The 22,003-nt window shown below is 45.0% G+C and overlaps 1 protein-coding gene across 1 annotated transcript in view; it reads left to right on the plus strand.

The window, feature by feature from the left end:
* The window catches only part of tax1bp3 (Tax1 (human T-cell leukemia virus type I) binding protein 3), a 50,251-nt gene that overhangs the window by 22,698 nt on the left and 5,550 nt on the right, over window positions 1–22,003 (plus strand). The window contains exon 3 of the mRNA XM_068016694.1: window positions 20,195–20,272. Coding sequence (XP_067872795.1) covers window positions 20,195–20,272 — 78 coding nt within the window. The remainder of the gene's footprint in view (window positions 1–20,194; window positions 20,273–22,003) is intronic.

The raw sequence follows: 22,003 nt of genomic DNA on the forward strand, positions 1-22,003 counted from the left end.
ACATCAGAGAAGCCATCTGTGACTCAGCAATGACCACCTATGGCAATTGTGTGAAGCGGAATGCAGACTGGTTTCAATCTCACATTGAAGAGCTGGAACCTGTCATAGCCGCTAAGCGCATTGCACTGCTGAACTACAAGAAAGCCCCTGGTGAGTTAACATCCATAGCACCTAAAGCTGCTAGAAGTGCTGCACAAAGAACAGCCAGGCGCTGCGCAAATGACTACTGGCAACACCTATGCAGTCAAATTGAGCTGGCCTCTGACACAGGAAATATCAGAGGGATGTATGATGGCATTAAGAGAGCTTTTAGGCCAACCGTCAAGAAGATTGCCCCCCTCAAATCTAAATCAGGGGACACGCTCACTGACCAACACAATCAAATGGACCGCTGAGTGGAGCACTACCTAGAACTGTACTCCAGGGAAAATGTTGTCACTGAGACCGCCCTCAATGCAACCCTGTCTCTGCCAGTCATGGATGAGCTGGACGTGCAGCCAACAAAATCGGAGCTCAGTGATGCCATTGATTCTCTAGCCAGCGGAAAAGCCCCTGGGAAGGATGGCATTACCCCCGAAATCATCAAGAGTGCCAAACCTGCTATACTTGTAGCTCTGCACGAACTGCTTTGCCTGTGCTGGGATGAGGGAGCAGTACCACAGGATATGCGCGATGCCAATGTCATCACCCTCTATAAGAACAAGGGTGACCGCGGTGACTGCAACAACTACCGTGGAATCTCCCTGCTCAGCATAGTGGGGAAAGTCTTCGCTCGTGTCGCTTTAAACAGGCTCCAGAAGCTGGCTGAGCGTGTCAATCCTGAGGCACAGTGTGGCTTTCGAGCAGAGAGATCCACCATTGACATGCTGTTCTCCCTTCGCCAGCTACAGGAGAAATGCCGTGAACAACAGATGCCTCTCTACGTTGCTTTCATTGATCTCACCAAAGTCTTTGACCTCGTCAGCAGAAGTGGTCTCTTCAGACTACTAGAAAAGATTGGATGTCCACCAAAGCTACTAAGTATCATCACCTCATTCCATGACGATATGAAAGGCACAATTCAGCATAGCGGCGCCTCATCAGACCCCTTTCTAATCCTGAGTGGCGTGAAACAGGGCTGTGTTCTCGCACCTACACTGTTTGGGATCTTCTCCCTGCTGCTCTCACATATGTTCAAGTCCTCAGAAGAAGGAATTTTCCTCCACACAAGATCAGGTGGCAGGTTGTTCAACCGTGCCCGTCTAAAAGCGAAGACCAAAATACACAAGAATAGATAGAAAGAGAAAGGGTAGATTGCAGTTCAAGTCTAAAGTGATGTAACGGTTCATGGTTCACAGAAACCTGTTGAATCTTCTTGGGCGGAAAGTCTTTTCAAAGGTGCAGGCCTGGATGTTTGTAGTCATGAACTTGCTGAGATGTTGTAGATTTCTGGTGATTAAAACTGCAGACCGGGATGATGGTCACTTATAAGTTCTCAGCAAGTTGAAGTATAGTATCAGCAGCAGGGCTTCTTCCTTATGCTGGACGGATCGCGTAGACTTTGGCTGGAACTGGCTTTCTGTGGTTATTTCTTGATCTCCCCTCTCGGGTAGGCTACCTTTTTAAGGTAAAAATCCATCACAGAGTCTCTTTCAGGTGTTGCAGGGCCTTCTCCCCTGGTGTGACCAGGATATGGAAACCATTGCTATCTTGGTATCTGGATGGGGACAATTCTGTTACAATGGTGCTACTTCATGCCCATTCATCTGTGTTTGGGTTGTGGAGTCAGTCTGTCTTATAGGACATTTGTTTGTCCCATTCTTCTGAGTAGGAGTCATTAAGAGGCAATGGGCTCCTTTCAATTTCAATGGGTTTTCCCCAGAGCCAATTCATACGCAGTTAATGAGTTTTGTCTTTGCAGACAGGCTTGTTGATTGCCAGTATAGGAGGGGTCACCTGACCTCTACTCCATTTTGTCCGTGGTACAGATGTGCCCATTTTCTTGTGGTTCAGTTTAACAGTTGACTTTTTATTGTCCTAATTTCTCCAGTTCATTGTTTATTTCACCATGGCTCCTTCCGAACATGACAATACAAAGATAGGTGGGAAAGCAAGTTGTGAAGAGGACACAGTCTATAAAGGGATATAGATAGGTTAGGTGAGTGGACAAAAATTTGGCAGATGGAATATAATGAGAAAATGTGAGGTTGTCCACTTTGGTAGGAAGAATAGAAAAGTAAAATATTATTTAAATGGAGAGAGACTACAGAGTGCTGCAGTCCAGAGGATTTGGGTGTCCTTGTACATGAATCACAAAAAGGTAGCATGTAGGTACAGCAACTAATTAGGAAAGCAAATAGAATGTTGGCCTTTATTGCAAGGAGGGATAGAGTATAAAAATAGGGAAGTCTTGCTACAACTGTACAGGGCTTGGTGAGACCATACTGAGAGAACTGCATACAGTTTTGGTCTCCATATTTAAGGAGGGTTATACTTGCATTGGAGGCAGTTCAGAGAAGATTTTCTAAGATGACTCCTGGGATGAAGGGTTACTTATGAGGAAAGGTTGAGTAGTTTGGGCCTATACTCATTGGAGAATGAGGTAATCTTAGAGTCATAGAGTTAATGAAACACAAAAGATTCTGAGGGGCCTTGACAGGGTAGATGCTGAGAGGATTTTTCTCCTCATAGGGGAATCTGTTGACTTATTTTTTTGAAGGGGATCGCTCATTTAAGTTGGAGATCAGGAGGGATTTCCTCTCTGAGGGTTGTGAATCTTTGGAATTCTCTACCCCAGTTAATGCCCCCTATTATTGACCTCTATTTTAAGGCAGATCAATCCTTCCTATCCACTTTATATAGGCCCCTCATAATTGCATACACCTACCGTTTTATTCAGTTCTAGCATAACCTCCTTGCTCATATTCTAGTAAGGGATTTCAACTTCCCCAATATTAACTGGGATGGTCTTAGTGCAGAAGGCTTAAAGGGGCCCGAATTCTTAAAGTGCATAAAGGAGAGCTTTTTGAGCCAACACATAGAAAGTCCTACAAGAGAAGGGGCAGTAATGGACCTAATCCTAAGGAATGAGGCCGGACAAGTGGTAGAAGTGTCAGTGGGGGAGCATATCAGGAATAGTGACCATAACTCTAAGATTTAAGGTAGTTATGGAAAAGGACAACGATGGACCGGAAATAAAGGTACTGAATTGGGGGAAGGTCTGTTTCAATTTGGTAAAACAGGATTTGGCCAAAGTGGGCTGGGAGCAACTACTTCTAGGAAAGTCTACTTCAGACCAGTGGGAGTCAATCAAAAAGTAAATAGTGAGAGTTCAGGTCCATCATGTTCCCGTAAAGGTGAAGGGTAGGACTAATAAGTCCGGGGAACCCTGGATGTCAAGGGAAATAGAGGATTGGATAAGAGAAAAAAAGGAGGCTTATGACCGATTCAGAGGGCTGAAAACAGCGGAGGCCCTAGAGGAGATAACCAGGGAAAGAGTAGGACCCATTAAGGACCAAAGTGGCAATCTGTGTGTGGAGCCGGAGGACGTAGGTGAGGTTTTCAATGATTACCTTTCATCTGTGTTCACTATGGAGAAGGACGATGTAGGTGTAGAGATCAGGGAGGGGGATTGTGATCCACTCTAACAAATTAGCATTGAAAGGGAGGAGGTATTAGCAGTTTCAGCGGGCTTAAAAGTGGATAAATCCCCAGGCCCAGATGTGACGTATCCCAGACTGTTATATGAGGCAAAGGGGCTCGGACACAAATTTTCAAATCCTCTCTGGCCACAATGGAGGACAGCGAATGTGATACCATTATTCAAGAAGGGTAGCAGGGATAAAACAGGTAATTACAGGCCAGTGAGTCTAACATCAGTGGTAGCGAAACAATTGGGAAAAATTCTGAAGGACAGGATTAATCTCCATTTGGAGAGGCAGGGATTAATCAAGAATAGTCAGCATGGCTTTGTCAGGGGGAGATCATGTCTAACTAACCTGATTGAATTTTTCGAGGAGGTGACTAGAGGTGTAGATGAGGGTAAAGCAGTTGATGTAGTCTACATGGACTTCAGTAAGGCTTTTGATAAGGTCTCGCATGGGAGATTGGTTAAGAAGATAAGAGCCCCTGGGACCCAGAGCAATTTGGCAAATTGGATCCAAAATTGGCTTAGTGGCAGGAGGCAGAGGGTAATGGTTGAGAGTTGTTTTTACTACTGGAAGCCTGTGCCCAGTGGTGTACCACAGGGATCAGTGCTGGGACCCTTCCTGTTTAATGATTTAGATGTGAATATAGGAGATATGATCAGTAAGTTCGCAGATGACACAAAAATTGGTGGTGTTGTAAATAGTGAGGAGGAAAGCCTTAGATTACAGGACGATATAGATGGGCTGGTAAGATGGGCGGAGCAGTGGCAAATGAAATTTAATCCTGAGAAGTGTGAGGTGATGCATTTGGGAGGACTAACAAGGCAAGGGAATATACAATGGGTGGTAGGACCCTAGGAAGTACTGAGGGTCAGAGGGACCTTGGTGTACTTGTCCATAGACCACTGAAGGCAACAGGACTGGTAGATAAGGTGGTTAGGAAGGCATATGGGATACTTGCCTTTATTAGACAAGGCATCGAATATAAGAGCAGGGAGGTTATGATGGCCACAGCTGGAGTACTGTGTAAAGTTCTGGTCACCACACTAGGAAGGACGTGATTGCACTGGAGAGGGTGCGGAGGAGATTCACCAGGATGTTGCCTGGGCTGGAGCATTTCCGTTATGAAGAGAGACTGGATAGACTAGGATTGTTTTCCATAGAGCAGCGAAGGTTAAGGGGGGGACCTGATTGAGGTGTACAAAATTATGAGGGGCATAAACAGGGTAGATAAGAAGAAACTTTTTCCCTTAGCGGACGGGTCAGTAACCAGGGGGCATAGATTTAAGGTACGAGGCAGGAGGTTTAGAGGGGATTTGAGGAAAATATTTTTCACCCAGAGGATGGTTGGAATCTGGAACACACTGCCTGAAGAGGTGGTAGAGTCAGGAACCCTCACAACATTTAAGAAGTATTTAGATGAGCACCTGAAATGCCATAGCATACAAGGCTATGGTCCAAGTGCTGGAAAATGGGATTAGAATAGATAGGTGCTTGATGGCTGGCACGGACACGATGGGCCGAAGGGCCTGTTTCTGTGCTGTATAACTCTATGACTCTAAGCCCTGGCTAATAAAGAAATGTATCCTATATGCCTTTTTAACTAATCTTACCTTCCTGCTACCTTTAGGGATCTGTGGACATGCACTCCAAAGTCTCTCTGTTCTCTACACTTCTTACTTTGTTTTTTTTTAACCCTTGCTTTGTTTGCCCTCCCCAAATGCATTGCCTCACACTTCTCTGGATTGAATTCCATTTGTTGCTTTGCTGCCCACCTAACCAGTCCATTGTTATCTTCCTGCAGTCCACAGCTTTCTTCCTTACTATCAACTGTCTGGCTTGTACAGGTCCCATCCCCCCAGAACCCATCCCAAAGCCATCCCTATTGCACCATCTCTCCAGCCATGTGTTCATCTGCACTATCCAGCTATTTCTGTACAGGCTAGTGTGTGCCTCCAGGAAAAATCCAGAGATTACTACCTTTTGGGAGTCCTGTTTTTAAATTTCCTTCCTAGCTCTCAAATCTGCTTTAAGGACCTCATCCCTCTTTCTGTCTATATCATTGGTACTGATATGGGCCATGACCTTTGGCTCCCCTCAGAGTGCTCTGCAGTCGTTCAGTGGCATTGTTGACCCTGACACCAGGCAGGCAACATACCATCCTGGAGTCATGTCTGTGGCTGCAGAAGCGCTCCTGCACTCTTCATTGAACCAGAGTTGGTCTCCTGGCTTGATGGTAATGGTAGAGTGCGGGATATGCTGGGCCATGAGGTTATAGATTGTGGTTGAGTACAATTCTGCTGCTGCAGATGGCCCACAGCGCCTCATGGCTCCCAGTTTTGCATTGCTAGATCTGTTCAAAATCTATCTATTTAGGACAGTGGTAGTGCCACACCACACGATGGAGGACTTGGGGTCTCCTGGTGCTCCTTGACTGCCTGGCAGTTACGCATCCCCTCTGCCTGCATACTATTAAGCTGATGGGTAACTACCTCCAGAAGCATGCTATCCATGTAGCTCTCAGCCTTGCGGCTGCCGCTCAAGCTCTGAAACCCCGAGCTCAAGTTCCTCCAGCTGACGACACTTACTGCACACATAGTTGTCCAGGACACTTCTTGCGTCCTGGAGTTCCCACATGCAACAGGATGTGCATTCAATGGAATTGGTGTGCCCTGCCATTCCTATGTTTATTAGATCTCTAGCTAAACTTGCCAGAAAATACTCGAGACTTGTCCCTAATTTGGACAAAAGAAACTTAACAGTTACTCACCAATCACCTTGCTCTCCCTTACCTCTGGGCTCTCCAATTGAAGACTGCTTTTGTTAAAGAAATGACGAACTGTTGATTCACCTGATATACTCACCGTCAGAGCTCCTCCTCGGTGCACTCTGTGATGGCATTATTGAAGTCACATTACCAAAATTCAGAGAATCCTTTGCTCCCTTGATGCTCAGCACTGACTGGTGATTCTGCCAGCATCACTCCTTTTTAAAGCAAGGTCGGCCCCTCCCACGCTGCCTGTAATTCTTTCTCGTTGCTGCTCCTATTTAAAAATGGTTAGCTCCTCCCTTGATGCTCTACGCTGCATGGTAGTTTTTATTAGTTAAGGAGACTGAGGGATATAGAGCGAAGGTGAGTAAATGGAATTGAGGTACAGATCAGCCATGATCTAATTAAATGACAGAATAGGCATGAGGGACTGAATAGCCTCCCCCTGTTTTCTTTGTTATCACAGTGCTCCAAGGTGGTCTGGTCCTTGGAATCCCACTTTCAGATTCTGCGCTACTTTTAGCACACTGAGTACATGTGGATTTAAATAACTGAGGAAAGCAGTTTGGTCTGGTCTTCCTTATTCTGTGAATGCCATTCAACTTGACATAGAAAATGTCAGCACTGACTCTTGTTTTTCTCTTGGATATGTGTTCAATATCGTTGTCTCTGCTGCCATGACCAGGCAGGCACTAGAACTACAGCTTGTACTGAGGAAGGTGCCTAAGAATGGTGAAGATAATCTGATGCATTTAAATGCACAGTGTCTCTGTTATCTTGCCTCCAGGGGATGACCCGGTGTCCTTTTCCTAGTGTTGAAGTTTACTCGATATGGGAAGCGATCGCATTCTCGCTTCTGAGTCAGAAGGTTGTGAGTTGAAGTCCCAGGATTTGAGTAAAAAAATCTAAGCTGACACTCCAGTGCAGTACTTGGAGAGTGCTAAACTGTTGGCGGTGCTGTCTTTCTATGGGATCTTAAACCAAGGCCTCATTTGCCTTTCAGGTAAAAGTAAAAGATCCCACAGCACAATTTCGAAGAAGAGCAGGTGAATTATTCCAAGTGTCTTGGTCAATATTTATCCCTCAATCAATGTCACAAAAACTGACTACCTGATCATTCTCTCAATGCTGTTTGTGGGAGCTTGCTATGCACAAATTGGCTATATTACAACAGTAACCATATTTCAAAAGTACTTAATTGGCTGTAAAGCACTTTGGGACGTCCTAAGGTTGTGAAAGGTACTATAGAAATACAAGACTTTTTCTTTAATGCCTCTGTGCTCCCGTACCCTGCTGGGCTCCTCCTAGTGGTACTTTACTGCTGTCTGCATCTCTGTTTTGTACTGCTATAGTGTGTCTGTTTTCTCTTCAATTCTCCGCAGGCTGAAAACATGAGTCCTGAAGCTTTGTGCCTTTTCTGCTACAATTCTGAAAGCTTACTTGCAGTGAAAGACGGGTTAATGGAGGTAGAATAAGCTCATCTATTTTGGCTAGTGATGAGGGATAGAAGGGTGCGACCTTGAGTGAGACAGGTAAAGGGATCAAGCAGACAGTAGTGGAGGAGCATCAGCCTTTGCAGTTGTCAAACAGGTTTGAGGTGCTTGCAACCTGTGTGGACGAAAGCGAGGTCTGCAGGGTGGGTGAGCAGACTGGCTGTGGCACCATGGTACAGGAAACCTTTCAAGCGAGGGGAGCAAAAGGGACAGTAATGGTAGTTGCGGACAGTATAGTGAGGGGGATTGACACTGTTCTCTGCAGCAAAGAGTGAGAGTCCAGAAGGCTATGTTGCCTGGGTTCCGGACATCTGCTCAGGGCTGGAGAGGAACTTGCAGTGAGAGGGGGAGGATCCAGTCATTGTAGTCCGTGTAGGTACCAACGCCATAGGCAGGACAAGGAAAGAGTTTCTGCACAGACAGTATGATGACCTAGGCACCAAATTAAGAAGCAGAACCTCAAAGATAATCTCAGGATTATTACCTGATCCAAGTGCAAATTGGTATAGGACAATTAAGATTAGAGAAATGAATGCATAGCTCAAAGGGGAAAAGTTTAGAGGGGATGTGCGAGGCAAATTTTTTTTTTTTACACAGAAGGTGGTGAGTGCCTGGAACTTGCTGGAGGTGGTGGAAGCAGGTATGATAGCGACGTTTAAGAGGCATCTTGACATATACATGAATAAGATGGGAATAGAGAAATACGGACCCCGGAAGTGCAGAAGGTTTTAGTTTACACAGGCATCATGATCGGCGCAGGCTTGGAGGGCCAAATGGCCTGTTCCTGTGCTGTACTGTTCTTTGTTCTTTGATGTAGGGTAGATAAAGGGGAACCAGTAGATGTAGTATACCTGGATTTCCAAAAGGTATTTGATAAGCTGCCACACAAAAGGTTAATAGGCAAGATAAGGGCTCATGGAGTTAGCATGGATAGAGGATTGATTAATGGACAGGAAGCAAAGAGTGGGCATAAACAGGGCATTTTCAACTTGGCAGGCAGTGAATAGTGGGGTGCCACAAGGATCAATGCTGGGGCCTCTGCTATTTACAATCGATATTAATGACTTAGATGAAGAGACAGAGAGTAATATGTCTAAGTTTTCTGATGATTCAAAGTTAGGTGGAAAGGTAAGCTGTGCAGAAGACACAGAGAGGCTGCAAAGAGATATAGACAGGCTAAGTGAGTGGGCAACAAGATGGCAGATGGAGCATAATGTAGGGAAGTGTGAAGTTATTCACTTTGGTCGTATGAATAGAAAAGCAGAATATTTTTAAAAGGTGTGGAACTTGTAAGTATTAATGTTCAAAGAGACTAGGGTGTGCTGGTACAAGGAATGCAGAAAGTACGCATGCAGGTACAGCAAGCAATTAGGAAGGCAAATGGCATGTTGGCCTTTATTGCAAGTGGATTGAAGTGCAGGAATGAAGAAATCTTGCTACAATTGTATACAATTTTGGGGAGACCACATCTGGAGCACTGTGTGCACATTTAACAAAGACTATACTTGCATTGGAGGCGGTACAGCGATGGTTCACTAAATCGGTGCCTGGGATGAGGGGGTTGTCCTATGATGAGAGGCTGAGTAAATTGGACCTATATTCTCTAGAGTTTAGAAGAATGAGAGGCAATCTCATTGAAGCATACAAGATTCTGAAGGGGCTGGAAAGGGGGGGGGGGCACAGTCTCAGGATGAGGTGTCGATCATTTACAGTATCACAGAATAATACAGTGCAGAAGAGGCCCTTCGGCCCATCGAGTCTGTACCGATGCATTAAAACACCTGTCCTGTCAACCTAATCCCATTTGCCAGCACTTGGCCCATAGCCTTGAACGTTATGACGTGCCAAGTGCTCATCCAGGTACTTTTTAAAGGATGTGAGGCAACCTGCCTCTACCACCCTCCCAGGCAAGGCATTCCAGACCGTCACCACCCTCTGGGTAAAAAAGTTCTTCCTCAAATCCCCCTTAAACCTCCCGCCCCTCACCTTAAACTTGTGACCCCTCGTAACTGACCCTTCAAATAAGGGGTAAAAGCAAAATACTGCGGATGCTGGAAATCTGAAATAAAAACAAGAAATGCTGGAACCACTTAGCAGGTCTGACAGCATCTGTGGAAAGAGAAGCAGAGTTAACGTTTCGGGTCAGTGACCCTTCTTCGGAACTGACAAATATTAAAAATGTCACAGGTTATAAGCAAGTGAGGTGGGGGTGGGGCAAGAGATAACAAAGGAGAACGTGCAGGACAAAGCCACATAGCTGACCAAAAGGTCATGGAGCAAAGGCAAACAATATGTTAATGGTGTGTTGAAAGACAAAGCATTAGTACAGAATAGGTGTTAACGGACTGAATATTGAACAGCAGCAAGTGCAAACATGAAAAAAAACAGTGGGTAAGCAAACTGAACAAACTAAGATGAAATGAAGTAAATGCAAAAAAAAAAGGTTGTAAAAAATGTAAAAAAGAAAAAAAGAAGAAAAAAGAAAAAACAACTAAGAATGAAAGCAAAGTGGGGGACCTGTCATGCTCTGAAATTATTGAACTCAATGTTCAGTCTGGCAGGTTGTAGTGTGCCTAATCGGTAGATGAGATGCTGTTCCCCGAGCTTGCGTTGATGTTCACTGGAACGCTGCAGCAATCCCAGGACAGAGATGTGAGCATAAGAGCAGGTGGGAGTGTTGAAATCCGGACCTGGAGATTTGTCTACTTTTAAGCCTTCCAAAACCTCCTTGTCATTCCCTGTGACAATTTGCTCAAGAACCTCACAGTCTCTCTCTCTAAGTTCCATATCTACATCCTCTTTCTCTTGGGTGAAGACAGATGTGAAGTATTCATTCAACACCCTACCAATGTCCTCTGGCTCCACCCACAAATTTCCCCCTTGGTCCCTAATGGGTCCTACTCTTTCCCTGGTTATCCTCTTCCCATTGATATACTTATAGAATATCTTGGGATTTTCCCTACTTTTACCAGCCAGAGCTTTCTCATCTCCCCTCTTTGCTCTCCTAATTGCTTTCTTGAGCTCCATCCTACACTTTCTGTACTCCACTAATGCTTCCATTGATTTGCTCTCCTTGTATTTGCTAAAAGCCTCTCTTTTCCTTCTCATCGGACCCTGAATGTTTCTGGTCATCCATGGTTCTCTGGGCTTGTTGCTCCTACCTATTACCCTAGAGGGAACATGTTGGGCCTGTACCCTTCCCATTTCCTTTTTGAATGCCCCCCACTGCTCTTCTGTAGATTTCCCGACAAGTAACTCTTTCCAGTCTACCTTGGCCAGATCCTGCCTTATTTTACTAATATTCGCTCTCCCCCATTCAAAAACCTTTTTTTCCAACTTGTCTATTTCTTTCTCCATAACAAGCTTAAATTGTACCATGTTGTGGTCACTATCACCAAAATGCTGCCCCACCAACACATCAACCACCTGTCCGGCTTCATTCCCCAGAATTAGGTCCAGCACTGCACCCTCCCTTGTTGAATCCTCTACATATTGAGCTAAAAAGTTCTCCTGTATACATTTTAAGAACTCCACTCCATCTAAGCCCTTAACACGATGACTATCCCAATTAATGGGAAAGTTGAAATCACCTAATATAATTATCCTATTATTTTTACACACCTCTGCAAATTGCGCACATATTTGCTCCTCAATTTCCCGCTGACTATCTGGGGGTCTATAATAAACACCTAGCAATGTGGCTGTCCCTTTTTTATTCCTAAACTCTACCCATAAAGCTTCATTTGATGCCCCCTCCAAGAAATCATCTCTCCTTACTGCAGTAACTGATACCTTAACTGATATTGCAATGCCCCCTCCTCTTTTACTCCCTCCTCTGTCTCGCCTGAAGATTCTATATCCCGGGATATTGAGCTGCCAATCCTGCCCCTCCCTCAACCATGTCTCCGTGATGGCTACTATATCACAATTCCACGTGTCAATCATTGTCCTTAACTCATCCGTTTTACCTGCAATACTCCTGACATTAAAGTAGAGGCCTTCCATCCTGGTCTTACTCCCTTGTAACTTCTTTCTTTTCTTTCTTTTGGGCCTCCTTATCTCGAGAGACAATGGATACGCGCCTGGAGGTGGTCAAGTCCCTTCAGCTGCGGTGTGACCACCTCTCTATACGTGCTATCCACAATGCTGTCAGACTCGTGGATGCTCCACAGTGTTTCCAGCCGCCGTTCCAGCTTTGAAACCCGAGCTTCCAGGAGCTGCAGCTGGACACACCTCCCTTGTAACTTACTTCTGCTGTATTCCCTCTGACTTGTTCACTTTCCTGTGCTCAGCTGTGTCCCTATTCTGCTAGGAGTCTGCATCCCCTCCCCCTGCCAAATTAGTTTAAACTCCTCCCAACAGCACTAGCAAACCCGCCAGCAAGGATGTTGGTCCCCCTTGGTTCAGATGTAGACTGTCCCGCTTGTACAGATCCCACCTTCCCCAGAAACGGTCCCAGTGGTCCAGGAATCTAAAACCCTCCCTCCTGCACCAACTCTTAAGCCACGCATTCATCTGTGCTATTCTCCAATTTCTATACTCGCTAGCACGTGGCTCTGGGAGTAATCCAGAGATTACAACCCGAGAGGTCCTGCTTTTTAGTCTACTGCATAACTCCCTGAATTCTTGATTTAAGACCTCATCCCTCTTTCTACCTATGTCATTGGTACCAACATGTACCATGACCTCTGCCTTATCACCCTCCCCCTTCAGGATGCCCTGCAGCCGTTCAGTGACATCCCGGACCCTGGCACCAGGGAGGCAACATACCACCCTGGAGTCACGTTGACGGCCACAGTAGCACCTATCTGGTCCCCTGACTATAGAATCCCCTATTACTATTTATCTTCCTCTCTTTCCCCTTCCTCTGCAGACAGGCTGCTTGTGGTGCCAGAAGCTTGGCTCTGTCCGCACTCCCTGGAGGAACCAGCCTCATCAGCCTCCAAAATGGAATACCGATTTGCAAGCGGGACCCCAGGGGACTCCTGAACTACCTGCCTGTTTCTCCTGGACTGCCTGGTGGTCACCCATTCCCTTCCTTCCTCAAGTCCCTTCAGCTGCGGTGTGACCACCTCTCTATACGTGCTATCCACAATGCTGTCAGACTCGTGGATGCTCCACAGTGTTTCCAGCCGCCGTTCCAGCTTTGAAACCCGAGCTTCCAGGAGCTGCAGCTGGACACACTTCCTGCACACATGCTGGTCCCGGGGACTGCAAATGTTCCCGGATTCCCACATGCAGCAAGAGGAGCAAACCACGGCTTCAAGCTCTCCTGCCATGACTAAACCCTTTAAATTTAAAACTTTAGAAGATTATAATTAGGACTGAGGTGAGGAGAAATTACTTCACTCAAAGGGTTGTGAATCTTTGGTATTCTCTACTCGAGGCGGTTGTGGATGCTCCATCATTGAATACATTTAAGGCTGGGATAGACAGATTTTTGGTCTCTCCGAATCAAGGGATATGGCGAGCAGGTGGGAAAGTGGAATTGAAGCCTAAGATCAGCCATGATCGTATTGAATGGTGGAGCAGGCTCGATGGGCCATACAGTCTACTCCTCCTATTTCTTGTGTCCTTGCTTTTGTATGCTATGCCCCTATTAATTCGGAATCCTAGTCTTTATTAACCACTTTCTCAAGCTGTCCTGCCACCTTCAATGGTTTAGGATTATATTCGCTGGAGTTCAGAAGAGTGAGGAGGGATCTCATAAGAACCTATAAAATTCTAACAGGTCTTGACAGGATAGATGCAGGAAGGATGTTGCCGATGGTGAGGGCGTCCAGAACCAGGGGTCATAGTCTGAGGATACAGAGTAAATCTTTCAGGACTGAGATGAGGAGAAATGTCTTCACCCAGAGAGTGATGAACCTGTGGAATTCGCTACCACAGAAAGCATTTGAGGCCAAAACATTGTATGTTTTCAAGAAGGAGTTAGGTATAGCTCTTGTGTCGAAAGGGATCAAAGGATATGGGGGGGGGGAAAGCGGGAACAGGTTACTGAGTTGGATGATCAGCCATGATCATAATGAATGGTGGAACAGGCTCGAAGGGCCGAATGGCCTACTCCTGCTCCTATTTTCTATGTTTCTATGCACAAATACCCCCGGGTCCCTCTGCTGTTGTACCCTTTGCTATGTTGTCTCTACCAAAATGAATGAACTTCATCTGCCACTTGTTTGCCCATTCCACCAACTTGTTTATGTGTATCCTCCTCACAGTTCGCAATGCTTCTAAGTTTCATATCATATGCAAATTTTGAAATTGTGCCCAGTACATCAAGGTTTAGGTCATGGTAATATATATCAGGAAGAGCAAGGGTCCCAACACTGCCTCCTGGAGAACTCCACTACGAACCTTTTTCCAGCCAAAGCTCATCCGTTAGCCACTATTTTTTTCTCCTGTCACTCAACCAATTTCGTATCCATATTGCCACTGTCCCTTTTATTCCATGAGCTATAATTTTGCTCACAGGTCTGTTGTGTGGTACTGTATCTAATGCCTCTTGGAAGTCCAACAGCACTGCCCTCATCAACTCTCTTCAAAAAAAACTCCAGCAAGTTGGTTTAACATGATTTTCCCTTAACCACTCTGTGCTGGCTTTCCTTAATTAACCTGCATTTGTCCATGTGACTATTAATTTGGCCCTGAATTATTGTTTCTAGACGTTTCCCCACCACTGAATCTAAACTGACTGACCTGTAGTTGCTGGGCTTATCTTTACACCTTTTTTGAACAAGGGTGTAACATTTGCACTTCTCCATTCCTCTGGCACCACCCCTGAGTCTAAGGAAGACTGGTAAATTATGACCAGTGCTTCTGCAATTTACGCTCCCACTTCCCTCTTTATCCTTGGATGCATCTCATTCAGTCCTGTTGTTTGATCAACTTTTAAGTATAGACAGCCTATCTAATACCTCCTCCTTATCAATTTTAATTCCTTCTAGTGTATTAATTACATCCTCTTTCACTGTGGCCTAGGTAGCATCTTCTTCCTTGAGCACCACTTACTATACAACTGTGGGGCCATCACATCCAACACCAGAAATAAAACCAAAGTGCAGGAAAAACTCAGCAGGCCTGGCAGCATCTGTGGAGAGAGCAGTGTTAATGTTTCAGGTCAGTGACCCTTCTTTGGAACTGGTTCTGAAGAAGGGTCACTGACCTGAAACGTTAACTCTGCCTCTCTTTCCACAGATGTTGCCAGACCTGCTGAGCTTTTCCAGCACTTTCTGTTTTTATTTCAGATTTCCAGCATCTGCAGTATTTTGCTTTTACATCCAACACCAGTCCTGTTTTTGGCTGGCATTCAGGGATAATGAATTGAAGTGCAGGGCTGCAGTAGGCTAGCCAAGCACAGCGCAGAGATTCCTGAGCACTTCCTAGCATCTGTGGTTTGGTACCACACCAGGCAGTATATTTCTCCACTGAAACATTGAAGGGGCCTGCAATTGATGCAGAACTAAACTCCTTGGCCCTGCTTTATTGATTCCAGATACACCAGACAAGTGAAGTCCTAGAAACAGACTTCAGACAGATGTGAATATTTTGGGGTTAGTTGCAGGGTTAGGAGAAAAAAATGTTATAAACTTTTGTTAACAAATATCTGTAATGATGCTTTTCCAGATGATCCCATATATAGGGCTATTACTGCTATAGTGCACTGGTGATTAACCAGTTTACTGCCCGTGTCCACTTTCGCTCTTTGATCTGGTGAGGTGAGCTTTACTTGGACTGTTCAATTGTAGCCTTCAGGAGGTAATTGGATAAATACTTGAAGGAGAAAAAATTGCATGGATACGAGGAGTGGGACTATATCTTTGAAAGAGCCAACGTGCACCCAATGGGCCGAATGACCTCCTTCTGTGCTGTACTATTCTATGATCTTGAGAGGAATGAGAAATGCTGCTTGCCCGGAGGCCCATGTAGCATTAATATGGTTTTGTTCCCAAAGTATCTCAACAACATCTTACATTTATATAGCGCCTTTAACATATTAAAATGTCCCAAAACACTTCACAGGGGCATTATAAAACAATATGACACCAAGCCATATAAGAAATATTGGGTCAGATGACCGAAAGCTTGGTCAAAGACCTTGGTTTTAAGGAGTGTCTTAAAGCATGAAAGAGAGGTTAAGAGGTTTAGGGAGGAAATTCCAAAACTTTGGACCAAGACAGTTGAAGACCCAGTCATCAGTGGTGGAGCAATTAAAATCACGGATGCTTGAGGCCAGAATCAGATGAGTGCAGATATCTGAGAGTTGTAGGGCTGGAGGAGATTACAAAGATAGGAAGGGGCAAGGCCATGGAGGGATTTGAAAACAAGGATGAGATTTTAAAATCAAGACGTTGCTTGACCAGGAACCAATGTAGGTTAGTGAATAAAGGGGTGATGGGCAAACGGGACTTGGTGGAAGTCAGGACATGGGCAGCAGAGTTTTGGATGACTTTGAGTTTACAGAGAGTAGAATCTGGGAAGCCGGCCAGGAGTGCATTGAAGTAATCAAGTCTAGAGGTAAGAAAGTCATGGATGAAAGTTTCAGCTAAGCTGAGGCAGGGGTAGAGTCAGGCGATACATACAAACATATGAATTAGGAGCAGAAGTAGACCATTCGGACCCTCCAGCCTGCTCCGCCATTCAATAAGATCATGGCTGATCTGTTTGTGTCTCCAATTCCACACTTCCCTCTACCCCCGATAACCCTCGATTCTCTTGCCTAACAAGAATCTATCTATCTGTGACTTTTCTAATATTTGTCAGTTCCGAAGAAGGGTCACTGACCCGAAACGTTAACTCTGCTTCTCTTTCCACAGATGCTGCCAGACCTGCTGAGTGAATCCAGCATTTCTTGTTTTTGTTTCAGATTTCCAGCATCCGCAGTATTTTGCTTTTATATAAGAATCTATCTACCTCTGCCTTAGAAATATTCAACCCCGCCTCCACCACCTTCTGAGGCAGAGAGTTCCAAAGGAACCCTCTAAGAGAAAAAATTTCTCTTCATTTCTGTCCTAAATGGGCGATTCCTAATTTTCAAACAGTGCCCCCTAGTTCTGGACTCGCCCACAAGAAGAAATATCCTTTCCACATCCACCTTGTCGAGACCATTCAGGATCTTATAAACTTCAATCAAGTCTCCCCTCACTCTCTAAACTCCAGTGAAAACAAGCCAAGTCTGTCCAAACTTTCCTCATAAGATAACCCGCTCATTCCAGGTATCAATCTAGTAAGCCTCCCCTGAAGCACCTCCAGCGCATGATAAGGAGGTGGAAATAGGCGGTCTTAGTAATGGCATGGATATGTCGTTGAAAGCACATCTCGGGGTGAAATATAACAGCAAGGTTGCGAACAGTCTGGTTCAGCCTAAGACAGTTGCCAAGGAGAGGGATGGAGTTGGCGGGTAAGGAGCGGTGATTAGGGTGGGGACCAAAGAGGTGTTGGTGAGGTAGAGCAGGGTATCATCAGCATACATGTGGAAACTGATGTGTTTTTGGATGATGTCACCGAGTGGCAGGATGTAAATGAGCAACGGGAGCGGGCCAAAGATAGATCCTTGGGGGACACCAGAGGTAATGGTGCGTGAGTGGGAAAAGAAGCCATTGCAGGTGATTCTGTAGCTACCATTATCTATATAAGAATGGAACCAGGTGAGTAGGGCGGCGCAGTGGTTAGCACCGCAGCCTCACAGCTCCAGGGACCCGGGTTCGATTCCGGGTACTGCCTGTGTGGAGTTTGCAAGTTCTCCCTGTGTCTGCGTGGGTTTTCTCCGGGTGCTCCGGTTTCCTCCCACAAGCCAAAAGACTTGCAGGTTGATAGGTAAATTGGCCATTATAAATTGTCACTAGTATAGGTAGGTGGTAGGGAAATATAGGGACAGGTGGGGATGTTTGGTAGGAATATGGGATTAGTGTAGGATTAGTATAAATGGGTGGTTGATGTTCGGCACAGACTCGGTGGGCCGAAGGGCCTGTTTCAGTGCTGTATCTCTAATAATAAAGTACAGTCCCACCTAGTTGAATGACAGTGGAGAGGCATTGGAGGAAGATGGTGTGATCAAGGATGTCAAAGGCTGTGGACAGGTAGAGACGAAAGAGGAGGAATAGTTTATTACCTTTGTCACAGTCACACAGGATATAATTTGTGTCTTTGATATGAGCCATTTCGATACTGTGGCAGGGGTGGAAACCTGATCGGAAAGATTCAAGCATGGAGTTCAGCGAAAGATGGGCATTAGTTTGGGAGGCGACAACACATTCAGGGACTTTGGAGAGGAAAGGGAGGTTGGAGATGGGGCAGTAATTTGCAAGGACGGTGGGCCAAGGGTTGTTTTTTTTTTTGGGGGGGGGTTGGGCACGATGATGGTAGATTTGAAGGAGAATGAGACAGAACCTTAGGAGAGAGAACGTCAGAATGTTAACTAGCATGGGAGCCAGGAATGGAAGTCGGGTGGTCAGTAGTTTAGTGGGAATAGGATTGAGAGAGCAGAAGGTAGGTCTCGTGGACAAGATAAACTCTGAGAGGGCATAAGGGGAGATAGGAGAGAAACTAGAGAAAGATGCAAGTTGGGGGCATGAGCAAGGGGGAGCCTTAAAGGAAGTTTGTCCAGGTGGTCTAGGGGAAAGGAGGGAAATGACAGAGGCAGCTGATCGAATGATCTTAATGACGAAGAAATCCATGAGTTACTTGCACTTGTATTTGCAGGTGAGCTTGGAGGAGACAGGGCAGAGGGAACAAAGAACAGTACAGCACAAGAACAGGCCATTCGGCCCTCCAAGCCTGCGCCGATCATGATGCCTGTCTAAACTAAAACCTCCTGCACTTCCGGGGACCGTATCCCTCTATTCCCATCCTATTCATGTACTTGTCAAGATGCCTCTTAAACGTTGCTATTGTACCTGCTTCCACCACCTCCCCCGGCAGCAAGTTCCAGGCACTCACCACCCTCTGTGTAAAAAAAAAAAAACTTGCCTCGCACATCCCCTCTAAACTTTGCCCCTTGCACCTTAAACCTATGTCCCCTAGTGACTGACTCTTCCACCCTGGGAAAACGCTTCTGACTATCCACTCTCTCCATGCCACTCATAACTTTGTAAATCTCTATCATGTCGCCCCTCCACCTCTGACGTTCCAGTGAAAACAGTCAGAGTTTATCCAACCTCTCCTCATAGCTAATGCCCTCCAGACCAGGCAACATCCTGGTAAACCTCTTCTGTACCCTCTCCAAAGCTTCCACATCCTTCTGGTAGTGTGGCAACCAGAATTGTACGCAATATTTTAAGTGTGGCCTCACTAAGGTTCTGTTCTTGCAGTAAAGAAAAAATGCTGGGCATTACCTTTACATTCCCAGATGATCCTGGAATAGTGAGCAGGGCCCAATAGTGCTTTACGTGATCCAGCCAGATCTGGGGATGAACGGTTAAACCAGTTTTCGCCATATCTGTTTAAGTCTGTGTCCCTTAGACTTAAGGGAGTGGAGATGAGGGCCATAGCAACAGAACAGTCCATAATATGAGAATAATGGTTTTAGTGGGGACGAGGGCATTAAATACAAATATGAGGATAGTGTGAGAAAAAAGCATTGAAGTGGATGATCAGCCGTAATCATATTGAATGGCAGGGCAGGCTCCATGGCCTACTCCTGCTCCTAGAACATAAGAACATAAGAAATAGGAGCAGGAGTAGTCCATTCAGCCCCTCAAGCCTGCCCGGCCATTCAATAAGATCATGGCTGATCTGTTGCAGGCCTCAACTATATTCCTAAATGTGGAGGTAGGGTGTTGTTAAGCAGATCGGTAGCTGCAGAAATGTTGTGGTAAAGGAAGAGCCAAAAGCTATACAGTTGGGATTTTGAGACTGCAATCGTAAATAAATTTGGGGAAGTATTTTCCAGGGCGGACACAGAAAGAAGTAGGGTTTGGAGGGAGAAGTAGGATGTGGATGGAAAGCGATACAGAGATCTGAGCAAGAGATGAGATTGATACGATGGGAGTAGCAAGACCACGTGAAATGGCAAGGTCACGGGGGCAACCGTGAATATGGGTTGGGGCGTTTACATGTAGGGAGAGATTAAGGGAGGATAGGAGAGCAGTGAGCTCAATAGAGAAAGCATGATGAATTGATATGGAGGTTGAAGTCACTTGGTGCAGAGGCTGCCAGTTTTTCACTCCTCATATTTATTGCTGATAAGTTCTTAATTCAGTTTACTGCCGCTGTCTCCATATTTGGTCATTAATCTGTTTAAATGAGTATAGCCCCCCATTGACATTACACTACCACAACCAATTGTGCTTCTCTGTTTGTATTTACAGGGTATATATGTAACCAGAGTCTCAGAGGGTGGACCAGCTGAAGTTGCGGGACTCCTGATTGGTGACAAGATAATGCAGGTTGGGTTTGCAATGTTGCTGTGTACAGTGATTGTGGTCAGTCAGTTAGTGTCCATGTAATCAGTTCTGTCTGCTAACTGACTGAAAATTGCTGCGCCAGTTATGTCCCTTATGATATACTCCAAACTTATGTTGGAGTCATGCTGAGTTTTATACAGCACTGCTACAGAGAAGGGCGGAGAAAGAATGGAGAGGGAGGGGGAGGACATAGGAAATAGGGCGAAGGGTAGGCTGTTCGGCCCCTCGAGCCTGCTGCACCATTCAATAAGATCATGGTTGATTTTTCTACCTTCCTGCACTATCCTCATCCCTTGATTCCCTTAGTATCTAAAAGTCTGTCAACCTCCATCTTCAATATACTCAACAACTGAGCATCCGTAGCTCTCTGCAGTCATGAGTTCCAAAGGTTCTCAGCCATTTGAGTGAAGAAATTTTCCACGTCACAGTCCTAAGTGACTGTCTTATTCTGTGACTGAGGTCCTGTTTTCTAGATTCTCAGCCTTCCAGCATCTACCCTGTCAAATCCCTTAATGATTTTATTTGTTTCAATTAATTCTTCAAAACTCTAGGGCATATAGACATAGTCGATTCAATCGCTCCTCATAGGACAATCCCCTCAACTCAGAAATCAGTCTAGTGAAGTTCTGTTGCACTCCCTGAAAGAGAAGTATATCGTTCATTGGGTAAGGAGACCAAAATAGTACACAGTACTTCAGGTCTGGTCTCACCAAAGCCCTATACAATTGCATAAAGATTTCTTTACTGTTGGACATCAATCTGTTTGTAATAAAGGCTAACATACTATTTGCTGTTGAAATTGCTTGAAATCCCTCTGAATACCAACATTTCCCAGCCTTTCATCATTTAAGAATATTCTGCTTTTCTATTTTTCCTACCAAAGTAGATAACTTCACAATTCTGCATGATATATTCCACCTTCCACATTCTTGTCCACTCTTAATCTGTCAATATCCCTTTACAGCCACTTTGAGTCCTCCTCATAGCTTACTTTCTCATCTAACTTTGTATCATCGGCAAACTTGGATATATTATACTTGATCCCCCTCATCAAAATAATTGATATAGATTGTAAACAGCTGAGGCCCAAGTACTGATCCTTGCGGTTCTCCACTATTTACTGTCTGTCAGCTGAAAATGACCTGTTTATTCCTATACTCTGTTGTCTGTCCATTAATCAATCCTTAATCCATGCATATATATTACCCCAATCCCATGAGCCATAATTTTGTCTAATAACTTCTTGTGTGGCACCTTATCGAATACTTCTTGAAAATCCAATATTACAACATCCACTCATTTCCGCCATAGCTACCCTGCTAGTTACAACCTCAGAAAGCTCTAAACAGATTTGTCACATGCTGCTTCCCTTTCATAAATCCTTGTTGACTCTGTCCAACCATATTTTGATTTTCTATCATGTCCTGAATAATAAATTCTAACATTTTCCCTACTACTGATAGCCTAACTGGTCTATTGTTCCACGTTTTTTCCCCCTCTCTTGAATGGCAGGGTTAATGTTTGTTACCTTTCGAACCACTGGGACCACCTAGAATTGTGAATTGTGGAAGATCAAATCCAGTGCATCCATTATCTCTAGCTACTTCTTTTAAAACCCTAGGATGTAGGCTATTAGGTCCCTTGAATTTTTCTGCTTTTAGTGCTATTAATTTCTCCAGTACTATTTCTTAACTAGTTCCCAATTTTCACTCG

This window comes from Heterodontus francisci, chromosome 36, assembly GCF_036365525.1.
Source record: "Heterodontus francisci isolate sHetFra1 chromosome 36, sHetFra1.hap1, whole genome shotgun sequence".
Lineage (NCBI taxonomy): Eukaryota > Metazoa > Chordata > Chondrichthyes > Heterodontiformes > Heterodontidae > Heterodontus > Heterodontus francisci.